We start from the raw sequence: 12,595 nt of genomic DNA, 5'->3' as shown, positions 1-12,595 counted from the left end.
AAATAAACATTTGCGTGTCTCAGAAATTTACACTGCCATGTCATTTTCCTACATACACTGCCTACTGAATTGTCCTCTGTATTCTCTGGTTTAAAAGCTGTAGGTGTGACATTTTTAAACAGCACTGAGCATCACATTTCACTAGTGGCCTCTCATAGGGCTAGTTGAACTGGCTTAACAGTAACAGGTAACATAAATCCAGGTCATCATTTATTAATATGAACATTTTTTGTTGTCTTTAAGCTCTTCTAAGTGAAAAGACTTCACTGCGCTCCTTTTCAATTAAGTACATTTAAAGAAGTGTGAGTAAAATCATCAGTGGTCCTACAGCGCCATCTAGTGGCTCAGATAAGTATTTTCAAAGTCAACACTCGTATGTTTGCAAAAAATATATATGGTAGAAAAAAACTGCGATATACTGTACGATATACAATCATAATAACACACTGGGTAAATACAGAGTATATCCAAGTCGTTTGCACTCTTGTATGAACAGTGTTTCGCTTCGTGGTGCCCCAGTTCCGGAACGTGAGCGCTGCTGCTGGCAGCTTCTCCGTACAGTGGCTCCGCTGGGTCTTATTACCCATCAGTGTAGGGCGGGCCTTTATGTGTCGCTGCTACAGGGACACCAAGATGGAAATCCAGGGGCTTACTGATGCCCAAAACACTCACTACCAACATGGCGCCCCGCGTAAGTCAGGTTCATCTCCGTTGGGAACGACGACGGGGACCATTTCTAGCTCCATTTCAAAGGGGGACCGTTCGGCCTCGCACGGGCTTCAGAGCGACAGCAACAACAACAGGCGGCCGGGCTCCTCTCCGCCTCGCCTGCTGGCGCAAAATGGCAGCAGCGGCCCTCCTCGCCTGTGCCTCCAGCACCACAGGCACGACGAGAGCGGCGAGGCGGTGCCGCCGCCGCCCCGGGAGGCTCCTCGTACGTCCAGCATCGAGCTGTGTAACTTAAATGTGCTGAAAGAGAAGGAGTACGGGGATTTAGAGTTGCCCGCGGACTTCGTGAGGGCCGAGCTGAAGTACGGCGAGGAGAGCGAGGAGGACGGCGTGCTGCAAATGGCGCTGCCTCTCTTCGAGGGGGAGGACGGTTATGGAGAACAGAGGCAGCTGTTGGCCGGGGACTTGGAGCAACAGCAGCATCAGGACACGAACTGTAACGTTAACGTTATCGCATCTCCGTCCAGAGCCGCCGACAGCTCTGCTAGCGACAGCATAGCGAGCTCTTCCGGTGGCAAAAGCTGTGAGGAGTTCTACGTTGTGTTTAACATAGTGCAGGAAGAAAATGGCCTCGACAAAGAGCCACGAACGCGCTCGTGTAAAGTGAACGAGAAGAAAGCCACAGAGCCGTCCAGGTCCACGTACGGAGAGCACGCTTCGGTTTTCACGGAAACAGACGAGAACAACAAGACGAGCAAGGCGAAATCCCCGCCCGAGTCTGGTTTCGGTAGCTTAGTTAGCCACTCGGAGCTAGCCGGGGAAAGCGGCTCCGCGGCCGGAGGGAAGCGAGAGCTGTTCGGGGGCGACATGGTGCTTTCAGACGGCGGCGCTGAGGGTGAATGTAGCGTTAGTGGGAAACTACCCGATGTGGTCATGATGAACTGCGGTCATTTAGGGTCGACAGAACAGGCCGAGCTGAGCGAGGGCGAGTGTAAAAACAGCGCTGCCCTGGAGGCTGGCAGTGCTGCGAGTAGTGGAGTAACGGACGCAGGTAAAAGTCCGGAGTACGTGGCTGCGGACTACGCCAGGCTCGCTCCAGGCGAGAACGGCGAAGCGCAGGACACCTTTTCGGGCACCATCACGATCAACAACCAGAGCATCATCTTAACCATCGAGAACGGGGTACTGACTCTGGCCGCGCCGCCGGAGGGCTATGCATACAAAGACGATAGCATGGTGAGTTTGAAGGAGCATCTGGGCATGAAGGAGCACGAAGACATCGTTCTGCTCAACTACGACGGCGGGACAAAGTCTATCGGGAAGATCAGCAACGTTACCGTAACCGATCGGGACGAGCGGACCGCCGGCCAGGCGGCCAGTGACTCCGAGCTGACCCTGGCTGAGGAGAGTCCGCTCTCAGAGCTGCCCGGCACTGCTCTGGACTCCTGCCCCTCTGTTAAACAGGAGGAGGGGGCTTTGTGTGCTGTGGACGAAGCCAGCGCTTTAGGTCACGGTTCGAAAGGTGCACCTGTGGGTAAGGCTGGGCAGTAAGGCCAAATATCTAATTATTTTTTTTTAATATTGATAATTATTATGTTCTTGTATCACTTCCACATAATGAACAAAAGTGGACGTTATTCAAATTTCAAGCCTTTAATGGTGATAGTGAATAATAAGCTTTGAGGCAAAAACAAAAAAAATGGTCTCAACCTTGTCCAATACCTGGTTGAGCTTCCAGTTGCCTTAATGACAGCAAAAAAAGCCTGTCAGGTAAGAATTACACCATCTCTGGAGAGAGCTCCTCTCCATTTTAGAGTTTTTCAATAACTTTGTGCTTGATGTCTGAGCTGAACATTGACATTGTCATATTCCAGGATGACAACTGTAGAGTACTTTGGATGTGACTGGTTCAACAGACATGAAGGCACAATGGGACACTTTGACCAGAAATAACCAGACCTCAATCTCTCTTCTCAATCTGTAAAAGAGCCTAAGTGTTAAACTTGCGTGCCTGGAGTCCAGTCCTGTTGGCCATTAAAAACGTTTGCAACGAAAAATACGACAGAAGAGACCCCGAACTGTTGAGCAGCTTAAATCCTATGTTAAGCAAGAATGGGAAACATTTCACTTTCAGAACTACAGCCATCAGTCTTCTCAGTTTCCAAACACTTAGTGTTGTAAAAAGAATAGTTGGTACAACATAGTGGTAAACATTCCCCTGTCCCAACCTTTTTTGAAACGTGTTGCTGGTGTCAAATTTAAAATGGGCATTTTTTTTTTCTTTCAAAAAACAAACACAAAAAATTCTCAGTTTCATCATTTAATCTATTGTCTTTGTATTTTTAAAATAAATATAGGGTGTAAATGATTTACACATCATTGTATTATGTTTTTTTATTTACATTTTGCACAGCGTCCCAACTTTTTTGGAAATGAGGTTGTACTTGTATTCAGCATTTCACACACGGTTGTGCACTAAATCCAATTAAACACGACTAATTAAGTTCTCTTTGTAATCAAACATACAGTTGGGAAGTGGTTTAAGTACTGACAATATCCACAATATGCTCAGAAAAGCATGTTGTGACATTGTGATGTCATTTATCACAATAGCCATAGATATTATCATTGCTCCCAGTTTAGGGAAGAGTGGGCTAGAGTAAGACTGGTGTAATCATTAACTCACCTGATTGGCACTGTTATTAAGGCAAGGGGACATGGAACCTAGCATTTGACAGGAAGTGGTGCATTCAGCATATTTTTGTATGGTGAGATTTAGTTATACAAGTTCACTTCCCAATATTTAATTGAAAATTTTCCAAACGTACAATATGGATACAGAAAAAATATTTGATTGATAATCGTCTTTAAATCTCCCAGGCTTACCTGTTGGATGTGAGGACGAGATGCAGCCAATGAGCCTTGGGGTGCCGACAGGCATGGCAAAGAAAGGCGCCTTAGTTACTTACCGCTGTCCTCACTCAGGCTGCCCTGAGGCTTTCGACAGCCGCCAGAAGCTCAAGATGCACCTCGTTTTCCATACAGAGGACCAGCGCCCCTTCAAGTGCACAGTGGAGGGCTGCGGCTGGTCCTTTACCACGTCGTACAAACTGAAGCGGCACTTGCAGTCCCACGACAAGGTGCGGCCATACAAGTGCGAGTGGGAGAACTGCGGCCGGCGCTTCACCACTATCTACAACCTGAAGGCCCATGTTAAAGCACATGACCAAGAGGACGCCTTTGTGTGCGAGATTTGCAGTGAGAGGTTCCGCAGCGCTACGAGGCTCGCCAATCATCAGAGAACGCACTTCGAACCTGAGAGGCCGCACAAGTGTGAATTCCCAGGTCAGTAAGACTGCAATAAAGAATTATTTCTATAATTAATTGAACTGTGATCAGTTTAATCAGATCATGTAATCTTTGTACTTTTCTCTGTCATTCGTCTCAGTTTGCGCACATTGCAGGGCTCCTGTTGTTCATCGTTCTGTTCTCGGAGGCAGATAATTTCTGTTTATGATTAAACAAAGCTGTGTTGCCTGCACTGCTTCCTATAGTGTATTGAAGTCTGTCAGAAGTGTATGTGTTAGATGAACGCTATAGATCATTGAAGAGAGCTTTTCCTCTTGAATGTATTACACTGATACATTGATGCTTTTCTATAAATGGCATTATTGACCAATTTCTTGACTGGTCAGAAAGGGTCTTAAGCCCAGTTGTGTTCTAGATATGTTTCTCTCCTTTTTTATTTATGTAAATTTGTTTTTTGTTCTACTCCCCAGGGTGTGAGAAGGCCTTCATCACCTTCAGTGCCCTCTTTTCCCACAACAGGACTCACTTCAGAGAGACTGGCCAGTTCACTTGTACTTATCCCGGCTGTGACAAGCGCTATGACAAAGCCTGCCGCCTTAAAATCCATCTTCGCAGTCATACAGGTAAACATGTAACCATATACACATGCAGCTGTCTTTTTAAAAGTATTTTAATCAGTTGACTGATCCTTGGTTCGCGCTTTGTGTCCCTCCTTCAGGTGAGAGGCCGTTTGTCTGTGACTCTGAGTCCTGTGGATGGACTTTCACTAGCATGTCAAAGCTGTTGCGTCACAAAAGGTGAGAAAACAACACAGTGATAGAATACATTTTCAGTGCTTTTCATTTTAGTGGGTGTACTTCATGTTTTCAGCCTATAATGGTCTTTGTGTTTTGCTGAACCCCCTGTATTACACCGTTTCAGGAAACATGATGATGACAGGCGGTTTACGTGTCCGGAGGAGGGCTGTGGAAAATCCTTCACTCGTGCAGAGCACCTGAAAGGCCACAGTATCACCCACCTGGGCACCAAGCCATTTGAGTGTAGAGTAGAAGGTTGGCACCATAGACTGTGTTTTGCTTGACTGTGGCAATATGTAAATCAAATAGCCAATCCAATTTCTGTAATTTATACTGAGATTTCTTATTCTGCACAAATCAGTCATAAATGTCAGAAATGCATTGTTGTTAAATGACATCATTCCACCTCCTTGCATAAAGCTAAATCTGTCTAAATAGTACTTTAAACATGTTTTGAGGCAGCATAATTGCCTTAATCTGTGATATTATTTACTGCCTCTATGAAGTAAATTACTGAAAAGGAAAACTGCATGATAATTCTTTAAATTGTTTGCGTTTCTGTCTGCAGGTTGTAGTGCTAAGTTCTCAGCGCGTAGCAGTCTTTACATCCACTCTAAGAAACACCGTCAGGACGGGATGTGTCTGAGAAGCAGATGTCCTGTGGCTGGATGCACCAAGCACTTCTCATCCCGCAGCAGCCTCAAGAGCCATATGCTTAAACATCACAACCTTAGCCCAGGTACCCACACACGTAGTCATGCACTCAAAACCGGTGTTTATGCACAGTGAGCACTCAGTTGTTCGCATTTCCAAATGACAGGTTCATCAGTGGTGTACGTTGTATGTTTTTTAAAACGTAATTTTCAGTACTTTTTTCGGACTATGTGCAGTTAATTAACTGATACCTAATGGTACGTTCCTTATTATTTAGCATTATTATGAGGTTCAGATCATTTCTTAATAGTACTTGCCATTAGATGTTTATTGCAAGGGGTTATATTATAAGTTTCAGTTTTATACGACTTTGTCAAAATACAGCTCCTGTTCATTTTCTGAACTCTTTTTAACAGATTCAAAATTTTAACAGCTACAAATTATTTGAAACTTTGTGTGCTAGAATCATATTGGAATAATTATATACATGTACGTTTGTCAGAATTGTAGTTGTTACTGAAAACTGTTGTTCCAGAATTTTGAGTGATAATGTAGGTTCTTATCACTCAGTCATGTCACTGTGGCTTTCTCTCCCCCCTCCAGATGTGTTGAGTCAGTTGGAGAGCACAGCCACCCTGACGCCCAGCTGTGAACTCACCAGCGCTGCTCAAACCGCCACTGCCCCAGGCTCTGTGGGAGCAGACCTCAGCAGCTTAGACCTCTCCTCTCTGTTCTCCAGCGTGCCCTCAGGGGCCTCGGCAGCACCCGCTGGCCCTTCAGCCTCCTCAGGCCCCTCCTCCTTCACCATGGACATGTCTCTGGTCAGTGCCGGCATCCTGACCATAGACCCTGCTTCAGTCGGCTCCTCTCTCGGAGGGGCCAAAGCCGTGGACCCTCTTATTTTAGCAGCAGGGGCAGACATGGGGGCGCATGTTCTGGAGGCTGGCTTAGGGCCTGGTGCAGGCGGAGGGGTCCTGCAGCAGGCAGCGCTGCATTTAGACGATGTGCAGACAGTGAACCCTGAGGCTCTAGGAGCGCTAACAACCCTGGCTATCCAAAGCACCTCAGCAGCGGAACAGCTGCAAGCCCTGAGCTCTTCTAGCGCTTTAACTGCAGAGTCTCCTTCCTCTTCTCTCGCCCCATCACTCACTCCCTCACTCACATCCTCACTGTCTTCATCCCTTGCACCCTCACTCACTTCTTCTCTTGTTCCTTCACTTGCATCTTCCACTGCTCTGGCGGGACCCCCAGTGCCAGAACTGCTGTCTCCCCAGCCTAAAGCAGATATTGGGGGTAGTGAGGCGGCTGTAGGGCCCTTGTTGAGTGGGGTGGAGGTCCTGGCCCAGCCGGAGAACAGCAAAGCCATGAATCAGTTTGTGTTTCCCAGCCACAGTGTGTCCTATGGTGGGCAGAAAGAGACAGAGCTGCCCTCAGTCACCACTTGTTCTTTTATGGTGAGTATGGAGTATTCAGGTTTTATAAAAAAAAGTAAACTTGAACAAGTTGCATGTTAAAGTCTAGTCTGATTTAGACTGATACAGACTAAAAAATGTACATTCATTTTTGAAATTGAACACACATTAATTCTGTCTTTCCCATTGAGTACAGAACTATGTGTTTATGCAGTACAATAGAAAACTCAAGTTCTGTTTACAGCGTTCACCTCATATTTCAGTAGCAAGAGTTTTGGCAGAGATTTGGCAGTGAATGAGTGAATTTATGCTTTCCCTTTATTTCTTTGTCCATGAAGGAGAGCAGTGGTTCTGCACGCACCGATTACAGAGCTATCCAGCTGGCAAAGAGGAGGAAGCAGAAAGGCCCTGCTGGCAGTGTAGGTGCCTCAGGGGCAACTCCGAGGAAGGCTAAGGGAGGCAAGGGATCCAGTACTGCAGGGACACTGGCTTCACCAAGTGTCCGTTTTGGAGAAGTAGCTGCATCGACGACGGGGGGCCTCACTATCCGAGATCCGGTGACTGGAGCCCAGTATGTACAAATTCAGCTACTGCAGGTGAGTGGAGTCAGGAGCTTTTTCATTAGCTGGAACTTGCTCTCAGTCACACTGTAGTGTGCTGATTTGTGTGTATGTGTGTTGCAGGACGACCCTGCCACTGATGGAGACTTGGCTTTCCAGCTCAGCTCACAGACATCGAGTTCTCATTCCCAGCTTACAGTCGACCTGCCTGTCAACATCTTACAGGTACAACCCTTCATTGCTAATAATCCCTCATAGCGATAAAGAGCCTATATCCTAGAAATTATTTTATTTTCAAAATTTTATTTTCCTCTTAGCATTTGTGTGGTTTTATACATCAAAAGTAGTCATCATTTATTTTTACAAGACCATTTCTAGCATCTAATTATCCCTTGGAATTAATTAGGCTGTTTTTGCTACTGTGCCCTTAAGACAGATACTTGAATGAGCTCTGTTCTGATTGGCTGTCCTGCACTGCACCTCATTCAAAAAGCAGACCAGGCTGAAACGCTCCTTAAACTTAACAGTGTGAACGGATGGGGCTAAACTTCTGTAGGCTGAGCAGGTGGATATAAGTGAATGTGTTAGTTGTTGTTACATCACAGAAACAATTCAAAATGGGGTATTTTTGCAGCAGAGTTTGCATAGATGGACTGTATAGAGTGAACGCCATGTTCATATACTACATCTACTGATGCATCAATACCTTTTTTTTTCTTTCAAAACAAGTAGTACTTGGCCATAGTGACTGATACCATACTGAGTAACCTACTTAGAATTTAGTAACTGATGCTGTAAACGAATGCAATTTACATTAAGATAAATTGTTAAAATCGGTTAGATTTTAAATGATGTGCATTAGCTAGCTATGCTACATTAGTTACTTTGAATCAAGTAGGATTGCAGTGGAGAAGAGCAGGTTTTGTCCCATGTTGGAGAAGCACCTCTGTACAGCTGTAAATAAAGTATGTGTTCTAATTTTGTTCCCTGCTCTTCATCTGTCTATTTCAACAACAGTCTCTGTAGCTCAGTGACAGCAGTAATCACACCGAGGAGCTCACTTGTGGAGTTTGACGTCTTGTTGGAGTCTTTGGCTGGTTGAGCTATAGCTAAATGTTCTCTAAAGCCAGACACACACTGCGATTTCAGAGATCTTGTTCTTTGGTGACTCGCACTGTATGTTTGAATAGACCATCATACCCATGTTTTATATGCTCACACTGTACGTGAATGCTCGGCCCATGCTACGTGAAAAGCAGCCCTACAGGCCGCTCTACGGACAATTACCAGTAAAGCTGTTTCATTCAAAATAACACACTACACACTGAGTACTGAGCAGACATGCTGAGAAACAGCTTTGCTAACTTGTGCCACATTGTGCACTGAAACTATTAGCAATCAGTGATGTGCATAAGTAGGACAATACCCTCTCTCTACAACCTACTTTATGAAGACAATTTAAAAACCCAACATATTAACATTTATACCTATGCTATTGTCAAGCAGAGTAAAATCGGCATAGACAGACTTGGGTAGCAAATGTTGACTTGTTTTCTTCTTGTTTTGCTGACCTGACCTAACGTGTCTCCACCCATATTGATGAAGTGGTTATGGTTGTGATTATGTGAGTTTGAAAAATAAGTTAAAATTGCACAGTGTAAGTCTGGCGGGAATATATTTAAGAGGAATGTTTAAAGTGACCAAAGACTTTGTGTCTGACTGTCATGGGTCAGAAACACTTCTCTGTGTGAGCAGACCCTCATTCACTGCCAGCTTAATCATTTGTTTATGAGCATGGCAACGTATACTGGGCTTACGTCAGGTGGTATTGGTGCATTTTTGAGTATGAGTACATGAGCATGGTATCCGTACATCCGTAAGTACGTCCCTAACACTTTTTTTTTAAAAAATGAGAAATTAATTTTCCACAATATGGGTCCTTAAACAGTGGTCTTAAAAAAAGAAGATTGTGTTGTTGGTTTTTTTTTAAACTTTTCATAGATTTTAAGTTTTGTGTAGTAAATGCCCAGGGAAGCTACCCTGGCTTCACTGCCCTGTTTTGTACTTTTTCACTGTATGTGACTGTTCTGTGATATTTAATAGCTTTTATTTGACCGTATATACAGTACTATAATAAAATGCATATGTTTTTCTAATCAGGAGCCTTCTGCTATGGCTGAGGATGATAATGGATCTGATAACTCCCAGTTCACCGGCAGCACTATCAACCTACAGGACTTGGAGTGAGAGCTTGAGGTCGAGTCAGCAAGACCCACTGCTGAACCTAGTGACAGTTCTTTTTCTGTCTCCCTACATCCCTCCCTCCTTCCCTCTCTCCTCAAGACGTGGAACGCATCTGTTTTCAAAATGTCTTCTCTCTGTCTTTCTGGGGAGTGGTGCTGGACATGACCCTGTTTAAGGGCTTATTCATTTAACATGTTCCTAGGTTTCTGAGCTGTGTAGTCCATGCATTTTGATTAAAAATGGCTGATTAAATTGTCATATTTGAACAGTATAACTGGGCACATACATTTTAGCCAGGATTCATTTTTTGAAGATTCATTCATTAACAGTGATTCAGGCATAGATCCAGTATTGGTGAAGGAAAGCTATTATGCTAAGAGACTGCCAGTACAGATTCCATAGTTTATCTCCCTCCATCTATTGTACCACTTTCATCTACTTCTAATAGAGTACTATGAGGGGCCAACATTTACTGTCCTTCCTAGAAAGATGTTATAAGCAATTTGTTATTGTAGTTCTTATTGCACACTGCTTATTAGGTTACATCCTTACTCGCTACATTTCACAGAGGCATGGTAATAAGCCTAATGAAGACTGCAACAGCAGTAGGAACACTGCTATAACTGCCTGGTACGTCATGGCGAGGCTATGTGTCTTATATACTTACACTCATTTTTGGAACAGCACAATTAGGTCTGAAAGTTGTAAGATTTACTGTTGTCTGTGCAGTAAGGTACCTGCCAACCTCAAAAACTCTTTGTAAATAACACTGTTACTCAGTGTTCTCTCTTTGCCCTCCAGTCCTAACAAGACAACAGCATTTACAGTTACAACCATGGAAGAAATACTTTCTTACCATTAAGTTTTGTTAATTTTTTATGGCTTTTGTGTCTTATGTAAAATGTTCTATGTTCTATGTTTGTGTATGAAATTAAGATTAAATGCCACTCTACTTTTTTATAAAATATGAAAATGTGTAACTTAATTGAGTTGGATTGCTGAAAACATACCGAGTCACACTTACTGTTCATGTCTGTTTAAGGTGTGAATCTTTTACTCTAGAAAAGGTGACTCATCTTCCACTCTAGAGTGATTTATGACCTGCTTGGGAGTGATAAACCTGTTTTTAGAAAATATTTTTGCATTTTGAAAAAGCCCTCCAGCTGTTTGATGTACTAAAACATCTGCAAAGACTGAAGATGTCTTTAATAATTCCTAGAGAAATACATAGACAAGGCTGTATCTATAGCTCATAAGTAGTGAAAGAGTATGACCTCAGAAAGATGATAAAAGTATTATGCATTAAAAGAAAATTTGCATTACACATGTTGTACTCACATCACATTTGGTCAACACCAAACCGGTTCTGTTCAATCTGTTTTGCACAATGATGGCAAACCCCAGATAAATGTTTCCCGTATTTATACAAACTAACCAAGTCACTTGTGTAAAATGAAAGAACCCCAATATACTTATAATCTTTTGCTAGACAAAGGTTTCAGGTGCATTGGTCCAAACTGAGGGTTAAGTTGCCTTTTGTTAGCAGCCGATCTTAAAGAAGTCTAAAGAAATTGTAAAAATAAATACAATTTTAAAACATGCAGCTACACTGAGTTGCCAGTTTATTCGATACACCAACGTAGTACTGTGTTGTGCCTTCTTTGGCCTTCAGAACAGCAAGAATTTGCCTGGCAATAGATTTTGTATGATGCTGAAAGGATTGTGCAGCAATGTTGAGGCATGCGGAATTTAATGCATTGTGCAGTTGCTGCAGATTGTACAGCTGCAGTGTTTTTTCCACCTCATCCCAAAAATGCTCAACAGTTGAGATCCAAGGACTACACAGTCCACTGAAAAACTAAAATTCACTGTCATGGTCTTCAAAATATTTGGTGATGATGCATGCCTTGAGTGTGAATAAACTACAGCCATGAAGGGATGACCCTGCTCTTCAGGGTATCAGGAGCCTTAATGTGTTGCAGCAGAATGTTCCCATGCTGTCACACTGCACTTTTTACTGTTCACAGCAAACAGAACAGTTATATGGATTCATGTTGCCTTTACCACATTCTGGTCCTTCCATTAGCATGATGCTTAAAGAACCTGGGCTGGTATTCACAAAGTGCAGTCTTAAGTTAGAGGGCTGAGCTCCACAGACAGAGCAGATCCACTGATGACGCAATAGCCCTGACTCCACACACTGCCCTCTCCCATCTGGACAAAAAGAACATGTATGCGAGAATGCTGTTCGTGGACTACAGCTCAGCATTCAACACCATCGTGCCCTCAAGGCTCGACATCAAGCTTCGGGATCTGGGTCCTGAACTTCTTGACGGGCCGATGCCAGGTGGTAAGGACGGGCAACATCACTTCCTTTACCCTTAACACTGGCGCTCCTCAGGGCTGTGTGCTCAGCCCTCTCTTGTACTCTGTGTACACCCATGACTGCTCAGCCAGACACGGCTCCAATGTCATCATCAAATTTGCAGCTGACACCACGATTGTGGGCCTAATCTTCAATGATAATGAGGAGGCCTACAGAGAGGTGGTCAGCTTTCTGACACACTGGTGCCAGGAGAATAACTTCTCTCTCAATGTCGACAAGACCAAGGAGCTCATAGTGGACTTCAGGAAGCAAGAGAATGCCCATCACCATCAACGGGGCCACGGTAGAGAGGGTCAACAGTATCAAGCTCCTCTGTGTTCACATCTCAGAGGAATTGACATGAACCCAATACACCACATGGGCAGTGAAATAGGCACAACAGCGCCTCTTCTATCTCAGGCGGCTGAGGAGGTTTGGCATGAACCCCTGTATCTTCAGAACATTTTACACAGGTACTGTGGAGAGCATTCTAACAGGCTCCATCACCACCTGGTATGGGAACAGCACTGCAATCGAGTGGAAAGCTCTGCAGAGGGTGGTGCGGACAGCCCGAGCACGTCACCG

General features: G+C 44.2%; 1 protein-coding gene across 1 annotated transcript; it reads left to right on the top strand.

Annotated features, from left to right (window-relative positions):
• The first annotated feature begins 627 nt into the window (after positions 1 to 627).
• Positions 628 to 10,610, top strand: si:dkey-156n14.3 (zinc finger protein ZXDC). Its single transcript, XM_036571034.1, has 10 exons — positions 628 to 2,203; positions 3,550 to 4,014; positions 4,449 to 4,601; positions 4,697 to 4,775; positions 4,900 to 5,030; positions 5,344 to 5,514; positions 6,033 to 6,883; positions 7,180 to 7,437; positions 7,525 to 7,626; positions 9,562 to 10,610. Exons 1-10 carry the CDS (start codon positions 634 to 636, stop codon positions 9,646 to 9,648), a joined length of 3,867 nt encoding a protein of 1,288 aa, XP_036426927.1. The 5' UTR covers positions 628 to 633; the 3' UTR covers positions 9,649 to 10,610.
• The last annotated feature ends 1,985 nt before the right edge of the window (positions 10,611 to 12,595 follow it).

This window comes from Colossoma macropomum, unplaced genomic scaffold, assembly GCF_904425465.1.
Source record: "Colossoma macropomum unplaced genomic scaffold, Colossoma_macropomum, whole genome shotgun sequence".
NCBI classification, from domain to species: Eukaryota; Metazoa; Chordata; class Actinopteri; order Characiformes; family Serrasalmidae; genus Colossoma; species Colossoma macropomum.
Note: the sequence above shows the minus strand (reverse complement) of the source record. Positions and strands in the feature narration are given on the sequence as shown.